This window comes from Ostrinia nubilalis, chromosome 2 (assembly GCF_963855985.1).
Source record: "Ostrinia nubilalis chromosome 2, ilOstNubi1.1, whole genome shotgun sequence".
Taxonomy (NCBI): domain Eukaryota; kingdom Metazoa; phylum Arthropoda; class Insecta; order Lepidoptera; family Crambidae; genus Ostrinia; species Ostrinia nubilalis.
The window spans coordinates 2,778,733-2,805,501 of NC_087089.1; the positions used below are offsets into that span (position 1 = coordinate 2,778,733).

Genomic DNA, 26,769 nt, shown 5'->3' on the forward strand with positions numbered 1-26,769 from the left:
ATTTGAGCAAATTTATATTTTTTGTTTATTTAGAAAGAGAGAGTCTGTCCACAGAGAGCGAGATAGTGATACCTAGTTTGTGCTTCAAGTAGGTATTCGGAGTGTGGCCTCCACACCATATGTGTGGTGGCCTCCATTTTTTTTATCTATAGCTTCATGACGTGAACGAACGATCATAATTACGTCGTCATTCAGTCAAATCTCATCTCACTCACTCAAAAAAAATCATTCTTCGTTTGCGATTGAGAGTGGTTAGCCGTGTGTTTTATTTTTGTAAACGTAGTAAAAATTTTCTGACCATATTTCATCAGCAGTTTTTCATTAGTGATACTTCGGATCACCATACCGAAAAACAGGGTAAGTTTGCTTTTGATTCTAAAATCATAACCTATGCCAATATGGCGTCACGCTAATACGCACTTATCTATTTTACAGAGGATGTCTCGCTATAGAGAATGGGATTTGTCCTGCAAAGTTTACGTTGGCAACCTGGGTACAAATGCTTCCAAATATGAGATCGAAAAAGTGTTCTCAAAATACGGTAACATCAGGAATGTGTGGGTTGCCCGAAACCCTCCTGGGTTCGCATTTGTTGAGTTCGAAGATCCTCGTGACGCCGAAGATTCTGTACGAGGCTTAGATGGAACGTGAGTACTTTGATAACTTATTTCTACTCTAGCTAAATAAACTTGGAAAGTATTGATTTCTTAGTGAAAGTGACGTCGGCGCCCGGCGGTGCCGTGTCATCCGCCATCTTGTTCCGATCCACTCTTGACCTATTATAACGCATTTATTTTTCAGCACATGGTATTTTTCTACCTGCGTGTTATTTTCTCAAAGAAAAAAATACCACACACGATAGTGAATCTTAAATTCAACTTAGCCTTATAAAAAATAAAATGCCTTCCATAATCTTAATTTTAATAGCTACTACAGTAAAATTTACTCTATTTTTTGCCAATTTATCAGCTCTGCAATCTTGGCGGTCAAAAGTTTATAAAATAGTTTATTTTATCATTCCTATAAATGCCAGTTCTTTCAAATAGATGGTTGAGGCTCATATTTCTCCAAATTACAATAATTGTTCTGTATTTACATAATGTTATTTACACAAGACATATGGAACACACTTGCATGCTAAGACAAGAGAAATGAATCGTCAAAGCAAAATTATTTTCATATTCATAATAAAAATTCAAGGCATTCCTTTCAAATCTCATGTAAAATCAATGTAATGGTAAAAAGTCATTATTTGTATCAGCACGCTCCTTAGATCCGTTTCATTTTCAATGTGAAACGCTTGAGTCATAAGTGTGCAAGATTATAATACCTCCACATGGAGACTGAGATGTTGTTTTCTAATGAAAGCGACTTGTCTTGATGTGGGGAACATTTATTTTCAAAACAATTATCTCATGCTTCTGCATTTTACTGTATTCCTAAAAAAAAATTTTTATTCATTCTAGACGTTGCTGTGGTACACGGATCCGTGTTGAGATGTCGAATGGACGCACAAGGAGAGATAGAAGGTACTATAAGTACGCATTAGACGTACCTATTACTTGAAATCTATATCCTGATATTTACATAGACATTCAGAATTACTTACAAATTTTATTTGCTCATGAACTCTTTGTTTGAAATGACAAAAAGTAACTTAATGATCTCCAGTAATTCCATAAATTAAATTGCTTTTATTGTAATTTTTTATAAATTTTTAGTAGATAATTTACTAATGATTTGCTTATTATTAATATTCATAAATTATATTTTATAATAACTTGCAATATTTAAATCAGCTGCAATTAGTATTATTAAGCTTGACAGCGAGATATTAAAAGTGGTGGGTGTTGGAACGTTTGCAGGTCCATTTTATCAACCAACCACCAACACACCGACCTCACCACATCTCTTCACCACAACTACGGCTCGTTTACCGATAAGACATCCGCGAACAACGCCGCTAGCAACAACTTCTTCAAAACGCTCTCCAAACTTCTCGGCGCAGCTGAGGCGACAACCAACTACGTCCTATTTCTCCTCCCAACCGCCATTACCTAGTCCTGACCCAGCGTTACCTGGACACGATCCTTAAACCCGAGAGCCACATAGGATCAATCACCTTGACCATTGCAACCTTGATGCTTCACCGACTGCACACCGAGGCACCGAGCCAACGACAACTTAACAACGGCCGACTCTCCCCGTGTTACCACATTTTCTCTCGAAACTTCCGTTAAAGCCAACGTCTGAAGACATTGAACTCCGCCTACATTCAAGTTAAAATCCCCTGGCCTCACAGCAGCCCCTCAACGGTCAACGACCTTCGCTGGCTCATCAAGGCTCGGTACTATTTAAATCCTATACTTAGCACTACCTTACCTTACCTAGTAATAGTCGAATTTGTGTTGGCGTTTTAGGTATATTTAGGATTACAGTATTGTAGAAAGTAAAAGTAAATAGAAATCTATTCAATAACAATATTTCCCATTAACAATTTTCGGCTGAAGCAAAATTGATTAACTTTGAATTTGAGAATTTTAAAATTTTAGGGTAAAACAGTATACAGACTAAATACAAATTCAGGTTAGATCGACATTATTAAAGTGATTTGTTTTTTTGACGTTGTTCTGATTGTTTATATATTAGCAGGTCTCGCAGCCGAAGCCCCCGCCGCCGGTCGTACTCCAGAGGTCGTTCTGTGTCCCCGCGTCGGTCTCCTTCGGTCCGCCGCCGATCCCCTTCAGTCCGTCGGTCGAGATCTCGAGAAAGAAGAAGCCGATCTGACAGCAAGAGCAGGTAAATATGTAGGTAGCACGATTTTTATTTTATTTTTTTAATCATTTCAACCATTTCTTCACATCATGCACTGCTACAAAAGGTATGAGGTGGTTGTGACCACAGATCCCACTTGCACAAATTGCCATTGGGTCTGTGTTGATCGACATCCAACCTCAAACCTTTAGAAGTGCCTTATTGGTTAATTTTTCATATTTTTCTAGACGTAACAGAGAGATAATGGCAGGTATGACAATCAAAAATTATTCTGTCACTCTTTGCTGTAATCTGCTGACTGAAATTAAATTAATAATTTCCAAACAATTGCCATAAATGTGAAGCAAATTCATTTGCATTAAATATAACAGTTAACTTTCTCCCTGCCATAAAACTGTTATTGTGTGTTGTAACTTGTAATATTGTAAATACTTCATGATCAATTTCCTTTTTACTTGCAGGTATTAATATCAGGAGGAAAAGTACAATTGGACAGCTAAATGTAATATAGTGGTATTCTAAAAGTGGTGTGTGTATGTGTGATTTAAATCTATGATTTGTATGAGATCTTAGCTTGCAAATATTTTGTTTTAGATTGGACAAAGTTTGTAGATTTTAAGATGATTTTGTCAAGTCTCCATTTGTTTTTTTTACAAAATAATGTATAAAGATTTATTGTAGGTTTAATCTTTGAATATTTTTGCTTATCAGCCTGATACTTTGTTGTACCTACATACTTTTTTAATTAAAAATACTTTAAGATGACTTACGTAAGAATAAAATATCTATTGAAAATAATTACGGTTTTCTTATTTTAAAATCCTCTACTTATCTATAAATACGAATTGGTCGACATTATTGTAATAAATGGTGTCACACTGCCTGTGTCTGGTAGTACCATTGCAACTCAAAAGCCTTTTTTGCTCTTCTGTGTTCCTAAAATCAATATCAAAAGAAAAAAAGGCGTGAGTCGAGTCTTGGTTACATTCTCTAGGTGAGCGCATAAGTAATCTGTGGGTGAGCGTGAGCCGCGTGAGGAAATTACTTTTTAGCACTGCAATAGACGATAGGTGGCGCTAGGGGATTGGAGTGAATGAACAAAAAAAAGTTGAAAATTGCTTAAAAAATATATTTTTATTATGTTTAACAATGTAAAATATAACAGTCACAATAAGTAGGAAACCCTTTAGCTAACCAAGTAATATTTTTCGAAATTCACAGTTTTATTATTTAAGATTAAGACTAATAAAAATATTAACTTAAAAAAATTAATCACTATTCACCAATTAGATCACCTTAAAAATAATACAAAAATGGAGGGATAGATATTAATTGCTTTTCTTATTATTATTATTCACTAAAGTCACAGGTCTCTGTTTAAGATTCTCAAAGAAATTAAAATAAATTAATGTACCAATAGTCACACAAATTGTGCCTAAGATATGTAAACTAGTGAGATTATTTTTAAAAACAACAGATGAGATTAAAAGTGATACAAATTTTCTTAAAGTTAGTATAAATGTAACTGTTACAGAGGTTTCTTTTGTGGCCAGTTTGTGCACTGAATGTGTGCAGTAAAACTGGGATATAATGTTTAAGGCAATAAGTAACCAAATATCCCATGAGAGACTCCATCCAGTATGAACTAGTTCAGAGGAAATTGCCAGAAAAAATGGCAGAGGGATTGCATGCGTGAAGAACATCATCTGAAAAACAAGAAAAACTTAGTTGTCTGCTCTATGATTAGATTATTATACAGTAATGTAGTTTGCATAAAATTATTATCAATAGCACTATCTTAGTTAATGATCTTCATAACTCAATCAAAATAATAAGTTTATTATCTTTATTCTTAATTAGATAAGTGATTGCATAATTCAATTATATTTTTCTAGAAATTAGTAGAACCCACCTCACTGGGATGTTTTCCGTATTTCGCATACAGTATCTCTTGTTGGAGCCCAGTAAATGCACCGGTTATTAGCGTAGTAACAAGTATGGCAACTCCTATGCACCAGTATAGGAATATCCCATCATTCCTGTCATCCGGAGCTCCTCCGTACGTTGCTAAAACAACTCCCACACTTATAAGGACGGAACCAATTGCATTTGACACTCTGGGAGATTGTTTTTTGACGATGCAGTAAACAAGCATACTTGCAGGGGAAGACGCTGATCTGAAAATTTATAACAAATTATTATGTCATATTTTTGCTGTAAAATACAAAATTAAATTAGCTTGTCCTTATTTTAAAATTAATTCACACTAGCTTATTAAAGTTAGAGCGAGTTTACACAAAAACTGTTTACAAGATTTACTACAGAGATCTCAATCCTTAGAGATTTAGTGTGTAATGTTCACTAGGCTTAACCTAATTATTTCTTCTCAAGGTCATAAGGCTTAATAAAGCTCTGCGTGGTGATCATATAATTACCGTATAATCATATGCAGTGTTGAAGGCACATGCAAGGCATAAACATAATTATTTGCAACACTTGTTACGAAAAACAAAGCTATCAGAATTGCGTAATGCTTCAGAGGTATTTTGGGCTTTATCTGAAAAAGCAAACCACTTTTGATTATTTAAAAAAACATGCAAAAACTTTATGAACTTGTTGAGGTTAGTAACTATGTAGTGTACTGCTTACCATCCCGAATTTAAGGGTAAATACAAAACCCTGTAAAGAAATAAAGAAAAACTGGAGGAAAGTTATCAAGTTGGCACTCTCTGGACATTTTGACATTAATATTTCCATAAGAAAAGCGGAGGAACAGCAACCAAGAAAAACTTTTAGGATAGTGTTTGAAATTCGCATTTTGAAGTTATTTAAATCATTTGAAAATTACACAACAATTGTAAACTAAAATCAGATTTTTTTTTATATACTTTTGGAAACTTTACACTTGTTAAAAGCATTAAATTTTACATTATTATCAACTTTAAAAGTTTGTGTTTATTTCTTTACGTGGAATCCACAGATCACTATATATGTTGTCAAGTTGACATTACTAGTGAAGTGATCACGCCGTACACCAGATACACGTACTAGGTTTATTTTCATGTGATATTTATAAGTCACTCAATATCTTTTTTTTTTTTTGGAAAATAATCTTTTCGATTGGAAAAGACGGCATACCTACATTAGGCCGAGGCCGCACTATGGCTAAGCCGCCGCGGTTTTTAACCGCGTGATGTTATAACCAAGTAAAACTAATGCAAGCGTCCGCACTACGGCTTTTTCCCGCGTATACGTGTCAGGTGGTCTCGCGGTTTGGCGGTTTACCGCTTGCGGGAAAAAAATGCTTTAATAAGTTTATAATAATTAATTAGTTAGTTAGTTTAACAAAGTCATGGGCTGGCGAGGGAACGAAGGTCGAGTAGGTGAACAGTCCACCGAACAACAAAATCAGTCGTTTAATCTGCGGTCACTATTAAGGCAAACATAATTATATTATTTATTATTATTTTTGTTTTAAATGAATAAATTCAAGGTACCTAATCTTTGGCGAACTTGGCAAATTCAATAAAAAAAAACATAAACTATCCCACTACAGTATTAAAAAATGAGATAATGTTACTGTACTGTGAAGTTAAAACCTTTAGGCCCTCCTCTAATTACAGAATTTGGATACAATAAGGGTGAGTTGCACCATCTTATTTTGACAGTAATTATGACGATAACCGGTGCTTTTTGTATGGAGTTTCACAGATTTTTGACGTTTGTCAAAGTTAAAGTAAGATGGTGCAACCAATCCTAAATAAATAAATAGTATCTCAAGTGATTTTTACATTCACATCTAAATAAGTATTCGATTCTGCTCCAAGTTGTCGGACAACCATGCTCGCTGCGTGCAACATTTTGATTCGAGAGTATCGAGAGTCGCGCCAACTCGTCGACTGGTCGACTCGAGGGTCTCGAGGAAACGAGTTCGCTCCACGGCGCGAAGGCGCTTGCTTGTGTGAGCCGTTTTGCGCTGAAAATGTGATTTCATTCGACTTGACGCACCGCGAAATATTATTTCAGTGACTTGAATTTCGTTTTTGTGACTGAAATCTCTATTTTGAATGAAATTCAACAGTTTGATGAGTGTTTTGTGTACGAGAAGACTACGTGGTTAATAAATTACGGATTTTTTCGCAACCGACTGCACAATGCAAACAATTTTGAATTTTAAGTCTACATCTAGTGTGTGTAAATTAGTACTGTTAAAAAAATGTTAACAGGTTGTCTAGTGCTTTCGCTTCTAGTTTTTCACACATTCCCAACAGGTAAGTTTTGCGGGTCATTATAAATCAAGTTTACTAACATGCTGCCAGGAATTTATTAAACTGATTTACGAGTATTCTAATAAACTGATACTTAACACTTAACCCTAAAAAGTATGGTGGTGGTGCCGTTTTGTCCGTTACTTTAAAAATATTGTCGCTGATCGAACGTTTAAAAAAAAGTAAATTAATGCTTGCAAAAGTTTTTAATTTAATTTGTTCCTAGAAAAATGTGAGAAACTAACCATAGAAGAAAACCTAAAGTTATCAAAACAGAAAAGTCAGCATGAAAGATTTTCACTGCCTAGAAAATAATAATCCTCATTCAGCATAGCCAATACCTACCTATGTCACAGAATAAGTAATAGTACAGGTACAGAAGGATTACTCCGCAAGACGATTTAAATAAATGCGAGTCTTGCTACGACGCGATACAGTGGAATTCAGCTCGCACAGCACTACGTACCTACAATTTTATTCACCTACAAGTTTTGTCTCTTTCTATCGCGTGCCTCTGAACTCTTCTTACGCTGTTAGGGTTGCTGTCTAGTAGTGTCTAGTAAAAAAATAATTATAGCCTGACCAGGAACATAAAAACCCTGGCATAGAGGCGCGACAATTGCATTTGATAGTGCAACACTGAGTACAGTCGTACCTGTGTTAAATTAATTGGCTAACTTTATGTATCAGGATTCAGGATTACGGGCTAATTTGATATTTTCATAAATTAACGAAAAAATATTATTATAGGTAACCTGGTTTAAATAAATTAAATGAAACCATCAATCGAGCTAGTAGGATTTATTTTATTAATCATGAATAATCAAATTCAGAACTTGACTATTCAACTGCAATGTCTGCTCATGAACGCATCAAACTCGGTACTTCTTTCCCAATTCCATAAAATTCAACACTTAGAAAGTGACAAAAAAATTTAAAATAGGTAGTTGAAACAAACCACAGCTAATTTTCATACTGGACTGTACTATACGATAAACATGTCAGTCAATTTGACAACCTTTGTCGGAAACATTATTCAATGAAAATATTGTCCGAACCCTTAGTATTTCTCTTCGACAAATACTTTAACACATTGTGAACCACTTTTCGTTCACGACTATAAAAATATTTTAGCAATTTAATTCACAAAATCAATTGCACACATTTAAAATAAAGTTTGTTTACACTTTGACAGCAATAGACTGACATGCAAGGTGACATGTCAATGAAGTTTTCAGTTACTGTTGCCATTAAAAGAAATTAGTACCATTAATTTTCCGCAACATGGCGAGGGTTTTTATGTTCCTGGTCGGGCTATAATATACTTATTTGTAATGAGGTACGTATGTAGGTAAGTACGCATTCATTATGGAAAACCTTGGGAAAGGCCTTTGTCCAGCAGTGGACGTCATTAATTTGCTGAAACGAACGAACGCATTCTGAGCAGTAGTCATGGTAGGTTAGGTTCCTATACTATCCTAAGAATTATTGATTACCTACATGGCCAACATACCTTTCAGCATCTTTGGGAAGTGAAAAAAGAGATAAATCCGGTAGATTTCTTTTCGAATTTAAACACCCGAACGCCGCACAATAATATTTATTTCTCTTTATGTCCATTTTGTAATAATACTTCGATCATAGAATTAGGTACTACAACGCACGCCAGCGTCCTGACGGGCGCGCGCGTGACACTCGACTGATATAATACCCGCCGGCGGGGCGCTTCGCTGTAGGTAATTATCGGATGTACCGCGCGGAGTGAGCCAGGCCTGCCTATGTCTTGTTTGGTTTCCCTACCAGACTAGTAACTTCCATCAAGAGTTCAACGACATTGAAGCTGTTAGATTTCCTTCACTACATACCTACTAGGTACATTGCTCGAAAGGTTCATGTAGGAATCTTATAAGGATCTGTTTAAAAGGTAAATAAGTATTATAGTAGTTTAATTAACGTCTTTGTAGCCCAAATAAAAAACATTGAGTATCTACCTAGGTACAGTCAGCGTCAACAAATAGTGATAGACCCAAGTGGCCAAAACACAACCAAAAAAGATGTGTAACGAATTTTTTGGCTACTTGGGGTGTCACGACCTATACAGGGTGGAAACGATAAGTGATCTCACTCGATTATTTCTAAACTATACAAGATATTCAAAAACTCGTTAATGATCCTGAAAGTGCTATACGAGTTCTATCCAACGGTACCAATAATAGGTTACCAAATAAACGGGATCTATCCGAAAATTCAATGTTTCCGGCTTCCATACATTTAGTAAAACCACATAATATTAAAAACTATAAAAGATATCCAAAAACTGGTTACTGATCCTGAAAGTGCTTCACGAGCTCTATCCAACGCTACCAATAATAGGTTACAAAATAAACTGGATCTATCCGAGAATTCAATGTTTTCAGTTTCCATACATTTAGTACTGCCACAGTCATGACTTTCATGTCTTGATAATATTATAGCAAGTAAAAGCCTAAAACCAATGTTTTTCATGAATAATTTTAAATAAGAATGCAATTTGGAGTTCAATTTAAGTGTTTATTATTGAATAAAAAAAAATTAACACTTCTAATATTGTGTGGCTGGCATACATTTAGTATGGAGCCTGAAAACATTGAATTTTGTGATAGATCCAGTTAATTCTGTAACCTATTACTGATACCGTTTGAAAGAGCTCGTGAAGCACTTTCAGGATCAGTAACCAGTTTTTGGATATCTTGTATAGTTTAGAAATAATCGAGTGAGATCACTTATCGTTTCCACCCTGTATACCTACTGCTGCTCTGATCCTTACATCACCCAGGACTTCTAATAGTTCTATCAGTTCCTTCTTAGCCGCTACCAGAATCCAAAAAATCTTATAACATGGTTTTATCATTTGGTTCGGTTCTGCCTTAAAAAATCCTCGCGCGCTTTTTTAAAACGACGCGAACAAAATCGGTTACCGTAAATTAATAGCTACAAAAGGCCGGTGAACGAGTTTACTTTTTGTAACATTCACGTCGACCGGTCTGCTGTGTGGGTGATCAGGAAGCGGAGCCAGGTGTCGTGACGTAAGATACAATGGCTCGTAATAAGTACCTGAACCACCTCTCAACTAGCTCCTGGTTAGTTAATTTACAAATCGAATTCAAATTATGGGATACCAGGCAGAGTCTGGAACTGGTCGCCGACATTCGTTTCTTCACATGACTGCCCGCCGACACAACATTTCGTATATCGCCGCTTCGCCAACAGAACCTTTCACCAGCGTACGATTCGTCGACAGCACAGTTCGTCATTAGATATTTCGCCTACGAACGATTCACTAAGCCGATACTTCGTCAATTAGGTAACTAATCATCTTAGAATTATTCAAATAAAGTTAGGTACTTTCGGATTTATGAAATTTAGCATTAGGGAAATACACATAATAAAACTTTTAATAGTCGATGAAAATAAAAAAAATAAAAGATAATAGGAAAAAACATTATGATTTAATGTAATACAAACTTAAATAAGCAATACTTTTGTAATATTACAATCGTCATAATCTTTAATAATTAATTAAAAAAATCATGGTGAACCAAAATACGCTTTCCGCCCGCGGTTTCGCCCGCGTGGAATTTTGTCTGTCATAGAAAAACTTTATCGCGCGCGTCCTTGTTTCAAAAATACCGGGATAAAAACTATCCTATGTCCTTTCTCGGGACTCAAACTATCTCTATGCCATATTGTATCAAAATCGGTTCAGTGGTTTAGGCATGAAAGCAAGACAGACAGACAAAGAACTATTCAAATGAGTTACTTTCGGATTTATTCATATCTAACTTGTCTTTTTTTCTTATTTAAATTTACAAATTTAATAAAAACTTTATACATAAATAGATAATTGCAATACTCGTATTTACTATACTAATACTATTATTAAAAATGCGAAAGTAACTCTGTCTGTCTGTCTTGCTTTCATGCCTAAACCACTGAACCGATTTTGATGAAATTTGGCATAGAGATAGTTTGAGTCCCGAGAAAGGACATAGGATAGTTTTTATCCCGGTATTTTTGAAACAAGGACGCGCGCGATAAAGTTTTTCTATGACAGACAAAATTCCACGCGGGCGAAACCGCGGGCGGAAAGCGTATTTTGGTTCACCATGATTTTTTTAATTAATTATTAAAGATTATGACGATTGTAATATTACAAAAGTATTGCTTATTTAAGTTTGTATTACATTAAATCATAATGTTTTTTCCTATTATCTTTTATTTTTTCTATTTTCATCGACTATTAAAAGTTTTATTATGTGTATTTCCCTAATGCTAAATTTCATAAATCCGAAAGTACCTAACTTTATTTGAATAATTCTAAGATGATTAGTTACCTAATTGACGAAGTATCGGCTTAGTGAATCGTTCGTAGGCGAAATATCTAATGACGAACTGTGCTGTCGACGAATCGTACGCTGGTGAAAGGTTCTGTTGGCGAAGCGGCGATATACGAAATGTTGTGTCGGCGGGCAGTCATGTGAAGAAACGAATGTCGGCGACCAGTTCCAGACTCTACCAGGCATCATAGGGGCAGAACCGGCCAGTTGGAAATTAAACTCCAATCGATGAAGGATTTTGTATACCATTGACAGGATTCAACATTCTATTGCCGAAAAGGCTAAGTAACTAATAAGTCCAGTTCGCACCCTTTGGGTATGGATCCCGGAAGAAACAAAGGGCTGCAGCCTGCTGTACGTGCCAACTGCCAACAAAAATGATAACCAATCAAAAGTTACATAAAAGCTTTTTAGTGTGATATCGTCGGGACATGACGCTATTTGAATGCTGAAATATTATGTAATAAAAATTGAAAACAGTGGATCTACCAGTAAAACAACATGTTATCATTGCACTTATGTTACAAAGTAAGATCAAGATACATCTAATAATAACATTAATGCCCTTACACGGGATAATGTTATTGAATTGTCTCCTCCCAGACAATGGTCATGCTGGTCGCAACGTGCGTTGGTCTACCAGTTTTTTGCTCGACGTGGAACAAACACACTACTTATTATAGCGAGTGAGCAATCAATTAAGAAAAAACAGCACTGACATTGGCAACGAGCATTCGTTGATTGAAGAGTTATCGTTAATGGACACTGGAGCCCCGTTGAGATATGCCAGATTGTTGTTGTTACATATACTCGTACTTACTTACTTACTACAAAAGCTCTTAAAGAAACTGCCTGTTTGATTCAAATTAGATAGAAGAATCTTATATAGAATCTGTAAAGTTAATGTGCGACGACACATCAAGATTCAAGATTAAACACTGATTGCATCTTAATCAGTCTTATACTGTTATTTTGGATCAAAGACTGACAGTCTGACTGATGTGTACTGTACCTGTCTAAGTCCAGCTTGAGTCTTATTACGGGTGCCTCTTGCCTTCATCAGCCCATGTTGTTCCTTAGAAGAGAGAACAACTTAATTGGGAAATGTATGATGATTGACCTTACAATTTTGAATCCTCCTGATGAGTCTGGCTGGTTTATTATGAAAGTAAGACCTTGAGAAATATTTTTTGAGAATTTGCCAAAAATATTTTTAAGAAAGATTCTGAGAAGAAAATTCATGCGTGCGTGATAATAATATTGTGGTAGGTCTTGTAGACACTTAAATAGCCTCAAATCAAATTGCAGCTTACATAAAAATATCTTCCAATGACACAATTGTACGCAATACTCCACGAATTTGCAAAATAAATTCAATATTTAACAAGGTGACTTAATGGTTGACCTTTTTCTCAGCTTCCAATTAAAAACTATTCAGGGATGTTCAGAGAATTTACGCAGTTATTTGCCTAATAAATTATTACCGTTGTTTGAAATTTGTAAAGTCTGTACTGCCTACCTCGAAATTAGTAGTGCTAAATGCTCGCCACTGTCAAAGGAGTATATTTATCAGCGCTCTACCCAGCATCTGTTTCCATGCCAAACAAACAACCACGTAAACACACAGATTAGGCAACAACGTCACAGTGAGAGTTAATTATAGTGCAAGTGACAATAATGAGATAACACCGCCTGTCCTTTGCCAAAACTTCCGAACTGCGACTGCAATGCAGGTAGAATTTTTATCAGCAATATTTGATGATACATAGAAGGAAATTCCGGAAAAATACGATGGTGCAGTCGTCAGCAAAGTTATAAATGGGTCATTCTAAGTTAAGAGGTACTTTCGATGGCAAGGGCAAAAAAGTACCGTTTTTTTATTCTAATTTCCTAATTAACCTATTTATTACTTAAAACTAAATGTCTTCTACATGCTCACTTAAATTTATTACAGAAATGTACACAGTTTAGTCACAATAAGTTCTAATACAAGAAAAACGTCTCTACCCTGGGCTGTCCCAAACCCGACTTTATTTGTAAACCAATTATTATGAACGTATTAAAATTAAATAATTACTTCATCGTCGTTAATTTTATACAAAACAATAACTTAGGAACACTGTCTTATAAGTCAAATTACATAAATTCCAATTTTTCATAAATAATATCAACGCCGAAATTTGTCCTCCGTATTTCGTGTCTCGTCCCCTGGCTTTTTGTTTTCGTTTAAAAGTTAGTTTTGTTTTACTATTTTGTGGAAGTTATGTCCTTTAGTGCATAGGATGTAACGTGAAGCTATCAGCAAGCGGCGCATAAGCCGACTGCGAAGTCATTTTAACCGCCATTTCAGTCACGCCGCTCGCTGGGTGTAGAAGTGTTGAGTGAATGCAGTCTTTCCTCTGGTAAGTTTTATTCAGCAATTATTTGTTAAAACACTAGTGTAAACTTCAATATTTACTATGAATAGTGCATACATTGTTACGTTTGGATGTGAATTGCGTACGAGAAACACTTTTACGGCTATTTTAGATATTGATCGAAAATGTATCTCCCCTGACGTATTTCCCCTGGCTTTTTTGATGGCAGGGGAGATTCGTAATGACCAGGGGAGATACATTTGTATGCGTTTTCATGAATACTTCTATATTTTTCTCTGAACCTTTACTTGGTATTATGTATATCTTAGCTTTACAATTTAATATGACTTTTTTACAGAAAAAATGGCATCTAGAAAGCTAAAGCCCTTGAGAAAACCTGCCCGAATATGAAAATTTTCACCGTAGATACACCGTAGACATACTATCGGAAAAAGCAGCAACATTAGGTTCTACTGAAGGTATAAAGACTTTTTCAAGCACAGTAAAGGTTCACCAAGTTACCGGTTGCGTATTTATACCTGACATTATAAAAAGTTTGAGATGCTTCTGTGAGTCCAGCCAGAGTTATGTCATCATTTTGAATTGGGTACCTACTTTGGATTATCCACAAACACATGCTAAAGTCACTGTTTCTGTGAAGGAAACTACGCAACATCTTTTCGTCCAAAATACCTCAGTCAGTGCCTATAGACGAAAGTCTTCAATCAAGCAACCTCAAGTGACAAAGGGCAGGGCACATAGTACGCGGAACTAACGGCCGATGTGGCAGCAAGGTTCTGGAGTGGAGACTTCGTACCGGAAAGCGCAGTGTAGGACGTCCACCCACAAGGTGGACCGACGACCTCATAAAGGGAGCAGGAAAGGGCTGGATGCAGGCCACCACCAACCGGTCATTGTGGAAATCATTGGGGGAAGCGTATTTTCAGCAGTGGACGTCTTATGGCTGAAATGACGATTATGAATTGATGATGATGTTTCTTTAATCTCCTGGGATCAGGTTTTAAAAAAACTACCCTAACCTAACTTAAAAATGAGAGGGCAGCGTATTTTTTATGCTTTAATGAATCTATTGATGTCTTTGAACGCAGGTTTTATACATAAAGATTTTTTTTAGTTACCTCTCAATTCAAATGGTTGTTTAAGTACAAGAAAAGTTTAATAATATTTCAGAGAAGTTTTTGTTTCTTTTTATTTCGTTATTGACTATTGATAGTTGTTTTGATGGAAAGTAAAAGTAAGAACCTTTTTATGTTTTGTACCTAGGCTTAAAATACATTTTTGTTAACAAAGTTTGCTAAAAAATGAAAAGTCTGATTATAAATAATTCATAATTAAAATTATAATAAATAAATAAAGTTAATTCCTAAAAGTACACTGTTTTTAGTATGTCTATGTCTCTTCCCTGTCCATAAAGTATCCTCCCGTGTGCACCTTGTCTCTACCCTGGACTGAGTATTTACCCTGGTCGCTTATAAAACGAGAAAAAACCAACAAATTGACTGGCCACTTTGTAAACATTTTCAACTTAAAGGTTTCCATAAAACAGATGTATACTTAAGTAAAAATATTTAAAAAAATGCCGTGCCGTCGCTCCATACAACACATTACCTCTTAACTTAGAATGACCCAAATATTGTTTAACTTATTGACGTAGATGATCGTAACATAAAGAAGAGTTTTGCTGATCTAACTAAATATTACAACTTTACAGAGGTTTGTTGTTGTTGTGTGTAGATGCACCATCAAATACGAAATTTCGATTGTTATTATAAATAGATCGTTTGAATGACTACGACTACTGATACTGAACTTCACCGTCGCTTCATTGACCGACCCTAAATATAAGCACGTGTAGACAGACAGTCTGCGCACACGCTGTTTGAAACCGATTCAACTTTCTATTGCCAACCGATATTTAGACGGCTGACGTGTTTATCGCTTACAACACCAAGCTTCACATAATTTAGCGTCAACACAATACGGTAAATGTTTGTGGAACTATCATCACTATTCATACATTATTATTGTACTAAAGGAGCATAACTGTATAGTTATTGACGTAGCTTCTTGTTGTCATGTGGCTGGATTACTTGGTTTAATCAGGCAAGTGAATGGTTCGTCAGATCAACAGGTTTCGAAGTTCCAATCTATTATAAGCATCAAAATCCCAACACCCTCGCATTTCTTACTTTCAAATCTTCTGTATCTTCCACTATTACCGCAACTGTGGTAGACTGTTTTAATTGCATATTTCATGATTTATATTTTTTGTTTGTGTATGAAATCAGCAGATATACATAAGACGGAAAGCAATAAATCATTTCAGCACTTATCAGTTCATTTTAACTTAACAGGTAAGTAATTAAGGATTTCAACAGACTAAGAATTAATAACGTGTCCGAAGTAATTTTTAGTAATTAAAGGGCTTGGTTTAGATTCCAGTCTTATCCAGGAGGTGTGAACGTGATTTATGGTGAACGAAATTAATGTGCTAAAATGAAAAAGGACAAATTGTTCTTATTGTTGTAATCTATATAACTACTTACTTATAATAAATCTGTAGAGTGGTCAATTCTGTACATGAAATATATTTTCAAAATAACTATCAAGGGGTGATTAGTGATCGATACTGATGCCAAAAATGCAATCAGTAAAATTTTTGTCTGTCTGTCTGTCTGTCTGTATGTTCCTTATAGAAACAAAAACTACTCGACGGATTTTAACGAAACTTGGTACAATTATTCTTCATACTCCTGGGCAGGTTATAGTTTACTTAGGAATCCCCCCGGAAACGGGAATTAGCGGGAAAATCCTTTTGTATGAAAAATCTAAACCGCTTAAGTTAGACGCTTGAAATTTGGCATGCAGTTACCTTAGTAAACTTAAAGCTTAGTTACAACAGGATATTGCAAAATTCCCTCGGGAACGGGAGTTGGCGGAAAAAAACATTTGTATGAAAAAATCTAAACCGCGTAAGATGAAGGGGGTAAAACGGGATCCACGCGTACGAAGTCGCAGGCGGCCGCTAGTACTACAATAAAGTAGTATATTTTTTATGTATATTCTTTGGTCGGACATGATTAGTTCTCTAATTATAATTTCGACGTCGCAATTGCCTTGAACTTGCCTTTGGGAAATGTCACGCCCACATACGCAACACCCCACTGGGGACTGCCAAATACTTGCGGTACACACATTGTCTTGGAGTTTAATAGATATGGCGCCTGTAACATTGTTTGTCCAGTCAGTGACCAATGATGACTTAGATTAGATTGTGATATGGGTACTTCATTTGGTTCGATCAAATCCATTAACGTTTGGGTTTGGCGTTAGTAGATGTGGTGTTTACAAACATCACATCAACACCAGCGTTCACTATTCCGTTCTACTAGAAAATCGCAATTTGGATTTGATAGATTATCAAACGTAAAATTTTACTTTCAGAAACTATTGTGCAGTTTCTGAAAATCCCAAATTTTACAATTCTCTCATAATCTACTGGAAATAAGACTTTAATTGTTTATTCTATAGGCTTGCTTTTTCACAAAAATAGTAGATAATTAATAGTCAAGAAATGAAGATGCATCTGTACTAGCTCAAAACTCAAGCTCGCCGACGTAAATGCATGTCACTAACGACGCCACGCTAATGTTCCAGCAATTTGTTTTGATTAGTGCCGTGTCTTTAGCTAATTATCGAGGTGACTGAGTCATGGAGGAAATAATCGCTTGCTGGAAGCCACATGAACTTCGACGAGTAATTTGTCATTCATGGTTTTTGTATTCTGGTTTTGTTAAGATTTATTTTTAGAGTTTTCCTTAGAAAATAGTAAGAAGTACTAAATGCTTATTTAAATTTTCCTCCGTTGTATTGGTGTGATCAGGTAGCAGTACACTGGGATCTCTACTACACTAACTTACACTACCTTGGAAATGGAGTACCCTGCACAGTATGTTATGAGACTGTATAATCGGACATTCTCATTTATTTGATGAACCGTATAGAGCTCAGTTATACAAACATGACAGTAAAACTCCCGTTTGAAAATTCCAAGTAGTTTTCGCGGTATAAAAATTCAAAGTTACCTATTTTTTTACTTCAAAATTATGCAAAAATATTCTCACTCGTTAACTAATAACATTTAATTCAGAATTGTTATAATACTTCATAGAGCTCTTAAAACTACACGTAATAAGCGTATTAAGTGCTTCGTAAACGCATTCAGTTAATTAGGAAAAATGATTTTAGTGATTTTTGTTTTTATTTTTTTTCTCAATTATACCTTAATATATGCAAACATTTTTAATTGCAAGATATAGTCTGATATTTAATCTAATTGTATAAAAAAAAATCAGCTTTAAATTCCGTGATATATTTGAGGAAAATCAAATTGAAAATATGCGTCATATAGAATTGTAAATTTCCCGTCACTTTTTAATAGCAATATTTCTTTTGGATGTTTAAATATCATCAGCTCGATTGTACGAAATTATTGTATTGACATCCGATTTACATAGGTTTCAAATCGATGAGAAAATTATTAAAGGTAGGCTAAATTCGACTTCCTAGATTTGTTTACATACTTTTTTGGTTAGTTACTTACATACAACTTAAGTTAATATAAGAGTGTTAAAAAAGAAAAAAGACTCGACTTGAGAACCTCCTCCTTTTTTTGAAGTCGGTTAAAAACAATGTGAATGTGACTTTTTAGAACCTTCAACACTATGCACATAAGAGGCGGGATTTGAAACTTTTTAGACATGAATTATTCCTTCCAAAATTGTCGACTCTAGACGCGTAAAAACTTTATTAAGACGTTTTATGTTTTTTCTCAAATATATCACGGAGTTTAAAGCTGATTTTATTAATACAATTAGATTAAATATCAGACTATATCTTGCAATTAAAAATGTTTGCATATATTAAGGTATAATTTAGAAAAAAAATAAAAACAAAAATCACTAAAATCATTTTTCCTAATTAACTGAATGCGTTTACGAAGCACTTAATATGCTTATTACGTGTAGTTTTAAGAGCTCTATGAAGTATTATAACAATTCTGAATTAAATGTTATTAGTTAACGAGTGAGAATATTTTTGCATAATTTTGAAGTAAAAAAATAGGTAACTTTGAATTTTTATACCGCGAAAACTACTTGGAATTTTCAAACGGGAGTTTTACTATCATGTTTGTATAACTGAGCTCTATACGTTTCATCAAATCAATGAGAATGTCCGTTTATACAGTCCCATAACACACTGTGCCCTGTAGTGATGGAGATCGATTGTGAGATCTACGAAGGACTTTTATTCAAGACACGATCTTAGCAATGAGGAATATGATTACTATTGGAAGTTATCCTTTCATTCGGACCGGTGGACATTAATTCTTAAAATTAGCTCAATTGCTTTTGAATCTTGCATCTCCCTATTGAAGATCTGCACCCGCTCCAATTTGAATCAATGCAGACGAGTGCAAATCATCTAAGATTGTTATGCCCTGCGCCTATTGTCCGGCCCCTTGTTTTCCATACAGCACTTGATGAATTGCAACTGACCTCTATTCCATTTGACCTGTTTTAACGCGTCTTCGATTTCGCCTCAATTGACTCTTCAATTTGGGGTCAATTTATACAAGACAGATTTGTTGGGAGGGTTTACAATGTGGGGAGGTCAATTCGTATTGTTCGAGATGTTTCCGTTGTTTCTACCTGGTTTATTTTGGGTTTTTAGTGGGATATCTCAGCAAAATTGCTGTTACGAAACTTATAGGTAGTTAATCCGTTTTTATTATTGACTCTTCATAGTTTTCATGTTATACTTGTTCTTCTTCTTATCGTGTCGACAACAAACCTACACACTGTCAGCCCAAAACTCCGCTTATACTTATACTTGTTTAATTTTACTCTTATTTAAGTAAAAGGTTTTTTTAGATTTGGATATTTTATGGAAGTATTCAATAGTAGATTCCATAAACACATTCAATTCAATACACCGGCTAGATACTAGCACACCTCAGCAAAAAGCTTCCTAGGTGTTACCTTCAACTGGGTATGTGGGACGCAATGTTCCCATGCGTCAGTTCTCAATGCTCGGGACAGTTAGCTGGGACTGGGACAACCGTTGGATGTTCCACTTGGCTGACGCGGATGTTGAGAACTAGGGGTTTTGGGTTACCGTGGCAGAGATTGTTCAGGGATATGCGTCTCGGGTCAATTAGCATTCTTGAAGATTAGGTTTCTTATTAGATAAACTGTGATGTGTAGGTAGGTACTTAAAGTTCATTGGATTCTGCCGTCTGCTGATAAAATGAACCTACCTTTCATTGATGTAACGACCCAGACGCACGTAAAATATTATTTAGCTACATCGCCGTTGCACAGTGGTCAAAGTCGTCCGTTTGCGAAAGGTCAGGGGTTTACTTAGTTCAACTGGTTCAACTTCAAGAGCTACTTATGCATTTGCATGCTTTGCATTTTTTCAAGCGATTAATGTACTAATTCAGCAATAAAATAAAATAAAATAAAAGGAAGACCAAAATTAAACCCTCAAAATGTCATTTACTATCAAATATCATAAGTAGTCACTACTATCAATATACAGGGTGTTTCTTGTAAGGTGTCAAGCCGAAGGCAGGTGATAGGTGAGAACTAGACCTATCGATTTCACCCCCATGTATGTTCTACGATTTTTCGTAGTTTAGAAGTTATCGTTAATTTTGTGATTTTTTCAAATTTCATGACCTAGTGGCTTAATGTTTTTTTTATCTTTTTTTTGGGTTGACTTTTCTCAGATTTCTTTTTTTTGACAGACTTACCACTTTAGTGGAGCGATTACAGAAAATAATGGCCTGTTAAGTACATGTTTTTTTGTGTTATTATGAAAGTTTAGAAAACTGCGCAGTTTTTAAAATTATTTTGGACCTATGGAAATTCTTTTTTTTTCTCATACATTTCAATTGAAAATTTTAGAATGTTCTGCTAAAAGCATATTTTTTATGTTTCTAGCAAAAATTTTGTATCTTGCATCAAAGATAGGAAGGTGATTATTTTTTTCAAATATCTGCAACTAATAGGGAATCTGTCAAAAAAAAGAAATCTGAGAGAAGTCAACCCAAAAAAAAGATAAAAAAAAATTAAGCCACTAGGTCATGAAATTTGAAAAAATCACAAAATTAACGATAACTTCTAAACTACGAAAAATCGTAGAACATACATGGGGGTGAAATCGATAGGTCTAGTCCTCAGCTATCACCTGCCTTCGGCTTGACACCTTACAAGAAACACCCTGTATATTTGCTTGTTTACCCAAGTTTATCGCATCGACTTGCACGATAATGAAACAAATATTATGGTGTCACAGCCATAACATTATAAATTCCATGTTTGTTAATGACGTTGTGAGGCTTTCATAATTTGTATTACTTTATGGCTCTGGCAATGATAAAACTTTATTACGTTGTTCTTCAACTGTAGTTACTCGATTTTTTAATATACACTTATTATGTAGTTACAGTCAGCATTAAATAATTCGTGACACCCAGAGTAGCCAAAAAGTTCGCAACACGTCTTTGTACTGCCAACTTTTTGGCCTTTCTGGGCGTCACAAACTTGCTGTATAAAAAAACAAGGACAATACCTATGACTAAGTTGACTTCGAAAGGACAATAATTATGATACAAAAACCAAAGACGAAGACGATACTGTTGTATTTTGAGTCTTACTAAGATTTCTAGAATTAAATAAGTTTTAATATTCATTTCATGTGTAACATGTAGGTCTGTATGACCTTGTATTTACTTTAGTGCCTGCCTATCACCTTACGCAGTGTCAATGTTATTTTTTACCGTTTCGACATTTGCAAGGCTTTTTGCTTTACAAAAAACAAATTTGCTAGTTCTGTCCAAGAATTGGATAAATTAATCACAAAATAGATTTAGCCTGATAGCAAATATTTTATGTCTTGGGCACATGTAGAATAAAAAGCTTATTTTGTCAGAGATTCATCATCATCATCATCATCTCAGCCATAGGACGTCCAATGCTTTCCATGTTACCCGGTTGGTAGTGGCCTGCGTCCAGCGCTTTCCTTTCCTGAGATTAAAACGCAAATATTTTGAGAGAATACATGTCCGAATTTGCTGATGTATTAAAGTTTTATCTGTATTTCTAGTTAGGTACATAGTTTAAATGAGTTGCGTTTTAAACGACACATTTTGTAGAAACGTGTCTATCCATTCAACCGTCTTCCAAACCTGCAAAATTATTCAACGGCGCGTGACCAAACAAACAACTTCCTTCGGGTATAAAAGTTTGTGAAGTTTTACGCAACGCTTCTTTACGTATCGAAATTATTTAAAATGTTGCAAGTTACCAAACTTAAATTAACTTAAGTAACTTTTGTTTTTATACGACTGCGGCAGAAGGAGGGTTATATTTTAGTTTTTACTTTTTACATGCCCATAATAAAATTATGCCTTAATTTCTTGAAACTTCAGTGATAAACATTAATTTGAAACAAAAAAAGCTGCGCTTAATGAAGTCATCGGGCAGTATTCATGTGGTATAATAAATACCTAAATAATAAAATATTGACTGAAATTAACATTTAATATTGTGATCTTAATTTATTAATGGTGTTCATTACATTTCAATTTTTCACTGTGTTACCTACTATCTCTTAGTTTTTATATTTGCAACTGTCCACATTGCATGCCGTGGCAGCCTTTAATTAAGACAGCACTTAGTTTTAAGCACTTTTAGTTATAGTAATTTCATGTATGCGTGTTTGTCTTGTTGGTTGTCCTAATAAATAAAATAAATAAAAATAAAATAAATCTTTCAGTCAGGAATAATAAAGATAGGGAATTATTTTATTTCTTTTTATATATGTCAGCGAAAGATCTGCGTAAACTTAAACAAAATAAGTCAACCCTACGTGTGACTAAGTTCCTTGTCTACACTCGCTTGTCTTGATTGTTACTATGAGGATAATATTATTGTGAGAGTATAATAATATCTTGTAATAAATCTATTTTTTATGATTCATGCATGTACTTATTGTGTGAATTTCTTCTTTGTACAGTCAGCGTCAAATATTTCGTGACACCCAAAGTGGCCAAAAAGTTGAAAACACAACCTTATTAAGTCGTGTTGTTATCTTTTTTCCTACTTTGGGTGTCACAAACTATTTTACGCTGTCTGTACGTTACGTTGCTTAGGCTGGGTTGCACCATCTTACATTAACTTTGACAAACGTCAAAAATCTGTTAAACTCCATAAAAAATACACCGGTTATCGTCATAGTTACGGTTAAAGTTAGGTGGTGCAACTCAGCCTTAGTTTTGATTCAAGAAATTGTTTCTACCGGAGTACAGTCTTGCTAACCGGCATTCTATGAAGTTACTGGATGGCTTAACTATAGTAGAATCAACTATGGTTTAACTCAAGGAAACTTATTAGTTCAGGCATTCTATGGAAGTTACAAGATAGCTGAACACAAATACTTGGGAATTGAGAATACTTGCTGAATAATATTGTTGTATGATCACATAACTCAATTAACCTACTTCGAAAGCATGTCGTCAAATTATTTACTTTGCCTTCTTGGATTTTGGTCTGCTACTATTTTTTATTCAGTGGAGTGGAAGAATAACTTGCCTGTACCTATTTATTATTTTATCCCTCAATCGCCTACGATAAACATTTTTAATAATCATTATTATTTCCCACTGTAAACAATAATAATCACCCGTTTGTCTTTTGTCTTTTCACTACGTAGTTTGGTGTGGCGTGTAAATAGCCACACCAGGAATAAAAAAATTGCGGGGAAGAAAGATGATGCGGGGGTCGGCTGGTGACTCCAAACAACTCAAAAATACAGCTGCATAAAACGGAAACCACCAACCTGCGGATCAGGAGACGGAGACCAGGCTTCGAGGGTCGACCCGTCGATATTTCTTGCGGTTTTGATTATTTCAATATCTTCAGCAAATATTCAGCGGATTTTTCACATTGACTTCATTGACAGACGTTCCAAGACAACATAGAGTTTTTTCTTAATTTTCCATAGAGGTTTTTCGCGAAGGTTGGCTCCTGCGAAGGTGCTGGCCCCGAATCCGATAAACAGATTAGTGGGAAACCATCTCATGCAGCTAGATAATTTGAGAGTTGGAGCCACCGAAGAAAAGGAAGAGAAGAAAGTTGGACATAGGCCCAACCATGCTCCCCGCCTTGAAGTTCATTAGGACTTCAATAAAGAAATTTTAATAAGAAAAGAAAGAAAAGGGGGGAACATGACGTATTATTGCAATTTGCTAAGTATAAACAAAAACTTCAAAATACATCCAGGAAACCATATAAGAATCAATTCCCTAAAGAAAACAAAATGTATAAAGTCCTCACATCGAAGAGCTTTAAAGTATTTAAATTAATGCATAATAATAATGCGAATAATATTCAAGAAATAAAATAATAGTTAATGTAATAAATAAATGCGTTATAAGTTGTTATTGTGTAGGTAACGGATATAATTTAGTTACTGGGCGCTTATAGACACCAGTACTGGTTCTAACAGAAGCGACTCTGACCACACCATCGGAACCGGGAAAAACTTCGGTAATTACACCAAGTACCCAATGCAAAGGCGGTACATTATCATTGCCTATTATTACAACCGTACCTAGTTCGATTGAACGTTCAGGTGTGCACCATTTCTGACGAACTTGCAGCGTGTGCAAATATTCCAGGCGCCATTTATTCCAATATGATAAAACAAGCTGGTCTAAAAGTTTCTTGCGGTTGGTTAAAGTTAATTTTTCATCTTTCAGTTCTGTTGAAGGCAAGTAACGCAAAGGAGTGGACATTAAAAAATGTGCTGGTGTCAAGACGTCCAGATGTGGATCAGCTGATATCGCTACAAGCGGTCGAGAATTTAAAATGCATTCAATTTGCACAAGAACTGTTAGAAGTTCTTCATAAGTAAAAAGTTGTTTACCTACAACACGGTACATATGCGTTTTTATACTTTTTATATTAGATTCCCATATACCACCAAAGTGTGGGGCGCGGGGAGGGATCATTTTCCACTCTATGTGATGATCAATTAGCATTCGCTTAATCTCATCTTGAAATTCAGTATTACTTAATACGTTATATATTTCGTCGAGCTGGGCTTTAGCACCGACGAAATTGGTGCCATTATCTGAATACATAACAGATACTGGACCGCGGCGAGATATAAATCTTTTAAAGGCGGAAAGGAACGCATCTGTGCTAAGATTAGAAACTAATTCTATATGGATAGCTTTCGTAACTAGACAAATAAAAAGACATATGTATGCCTTTTGAGAATGTTGTCCCCTTCGTCTAGTGGGAATGAAGCTAATAGGACCTGCAAAATCAGTACCAGTATGTACGAAAGCTTTAGCATCTTGAATGCGAAATGCGGGTAAATCTGCCATTTTGGGAGATGGATGCTGCGGGTTCAAGCGGAAACAAACATTACACTGTCTACAGCGGGCGCGTATAATAGATCTGGCATTTAATATCCAATAGCGTTGACGAAGAATAGACATGAGCAATCCAGGTCCAGTATGACAATTAGCGGTATGATAATGATCGATAAAAAGTTCAACGACGCGGTCACGTTTGGGTAGAAGCGCAGGATGTTTGGCTTCATAGGGAAGGTCTGATTTAGACAGTCTTCCTCCAATGCGAATTACACCGTGAGGGTCTAAGAAAAGTGATAAGCCACGGAGATGCTTTGAAGGCAACTCACCAGCCTTTAACAATTCAATTTCTTTGTTGAAATGAACGCTCTGAATGCTTTTGAGTATAAAAATCTCCGACGCATTTCTATTGGCTACGAGCTCATTACTCGGCAACCTTTTTGTGAATTTCAGAATATAATAAAACGTGTTTAGAAGCTTATTCCAGGAATTAACGTGGTTCGATATTTCATCAATTAAAGAAGGCTCAGAAGGAGCAGCAACAATAAGCGTATTGCTTTTATCTTTAAACTCTGGCAGAGTTTCACTCTCTAATGGAGTAAATATATCGATAGGCCATTCATTGACAGGTCTTTGAAGCCAGACTGGACCATCCCACCATAATGAATGAGAAATCAGCTGAGAAGGTAACATCCCTCTAGATATACAATCACTGGGGTTCTCTTTGCCCGACACGTGATGAAAACAATGAGGCGGTAAATTTTCTTGGATTTTGGCTACTCTGTTACTAACGAAAATAGACCATCTATGAGGAGACGAATGTATCCAAGAAAGTGCTATCGTGGAGTCAGAAAAAGCATAGATTCCTACAATTGGAATGCGCTCGGATATTCTCTCTTGGACTACTCGCACAAGTTTCGAAAGAAGTAAAGCAGCGACGAGTTCCAAGCGTGCTAGCGTTTGGATTTTACTTGGTGAGACTTTAGATTTAGCACATAGAAGCCTGACAACAATATTACCTGCAGGGTCAGTTATGTGTAAATAAATACAGGAACCATAGCCATTGAGACTAGCATCGCAGAAAGCAACAATGTTTACTGCGCAATCCAAGTTAACACCTATATGACGCGGAATACTCATGGTCGAAAGAGCGGGCAAATCTAATAGAAAAGCAGCAAAACGATTTTGAATGGATTCCGGAGGTACTTCATCCCAGTCTATCTTGCTTAACCAAAGTTCCTTAACCAAAATCTTGGCAAACAGGACGACGGGAGCAACTAAGCCGAGAACGTCAAATAAGCGAGCAACCAGAGAAAGAATACTGCGTTTTGTACATTTACTGTCGACTGCGACAGTAGTGAAGGAAAAATTGTCATCAGCAGGTTCCCAGGACAATCCCAGTATTTTAAAATTATTATTACCTGTATCAGAGAAACTGACAGGTGAGCGGTGTGAGTCTGGAAGAGCCTCAAGCAGTGCGGGAGAATTACTTGTCCATTTGATAAGATCAAAGGACCCTAACT

At 35.6% G+C, this 26,769-nt stretch overlaps 2 protein-coding genes, 1 long non-coding RNA gene and 1 other non-coding gene across 10 annotated transcripts in view; 3 read left to right on the forward strand and 1 right to left on the reverse strand.

The window, feature by feature from the left end:
- The first annotated feature begins 204 nt into the window (after positions 1-204).
- LOC135080025 (RNA-binding protein 1) lies at positions 205-3,573 on the forward strand. 6 transcript variants are annotated; one of them, XR_010258936.1, is made up of 5 exons: positions 205-357; positions 436-647; positions 1,467-1,529; positions 1,866-2,347; positions 2,653-2,744. XR_010258936.1 is itself a non-coding variant. In XM_063974728.1 (5 exons), exons 2-4 carry the CDS (start codon positions 439-441, stop codon positions 2,801-2,803), a joined length of 423 nt encoding a protein of 140 aa, XP_063830798.1. In that variant the 5' UTR covers positions 208-357; positions 436-438; the 3' UTR covers positions 2,804-2,807; positions 3,237-3,573. The 6 variants fall into 6 exon arrangements, 4 of the variants coding, with proteins under 4 accessions (XP_063830798.1, XP_063830782.1, XP_063830775.1 ...); XR_010258935.1 differs by having other exon boundaries at positions 2,650-2,741; XM_063974728.1 differs by lacking the exon at positions 1,866-2,347 and adding an exon at positions 3,237-3,573 and having other exon boundaries at positions 208-357; positions 2,653-2,807.
- LOC135087217 (small nucleolar RNA SNORA53) lies at positions 1,260-1,393 on the forward strand. The gene has a single exon (XR_010260716.1). It is a non-coding gene; the product is annotated as a small nucleolar RNA SNORA53 (small nucleolar RNA).
- Positions 3,574-3,887: 314 nt separating the features above from the next.
- On the reverse strand, positions 3,888-5,744 carry LOC135086009 (uncharacterized). The gene is made up of 4 exons (XR_010260260.1): positions 5,425-5,744; positions 5,211-5,332; positions 4,688-4,952; positions 3,888-4,481 (listed from the first exon to the last, which is right to left on the reverse strand). It is a non-coding gene; the product is annotated as an uncharacterized LOC135086009 (long non-coding RNA).
- Positions 5,745-6,697: 953 nt separating this feature from the next.
- The window catches only part of LOC135079940 (uncharacterized), a 100,899-nt gene continuing 80,827 nt past the window's right edge, over positions 6,698-26,769 (forward strand). For both annotated transcript variants that reach the window (XM_063974588.1, XM_063974596.1), the window contains exon 1: positions 6,698-7,046. In XM_063974588.1, coding sequence (XP_063830658.1) covers positions 6,992-7,046 — 55 coding nt within the window. In that variant the 5' untranslated portion in view covers positions 6,698-6,991. The remainder of the gene's footprint in view (positions 7,047-26,769) is intronic.

Coding starts and splice junctions, on each gene's coding strand:
- LOC135080025 (XM_063974705.1), top strand. CDS start 439: ATGTCTCGCTATAGAGAATGGGATTTGTCCTGCAAAGTTTACGTTGGC. Junction 648..1,466: donor GTACGAGGCTTAGATGGAAC/GTGAGTACTTTG, acceptor TATTCATTCTAG/ACGTTGCTGTGGTACACGGA. Junction 1,530..2,649: donor CGCACAAGGAGAGATAGAAG/GTACTATAAGTA, acceptor TTTATATATTAG/CAGGTCTCGCAGCCGAAGCC.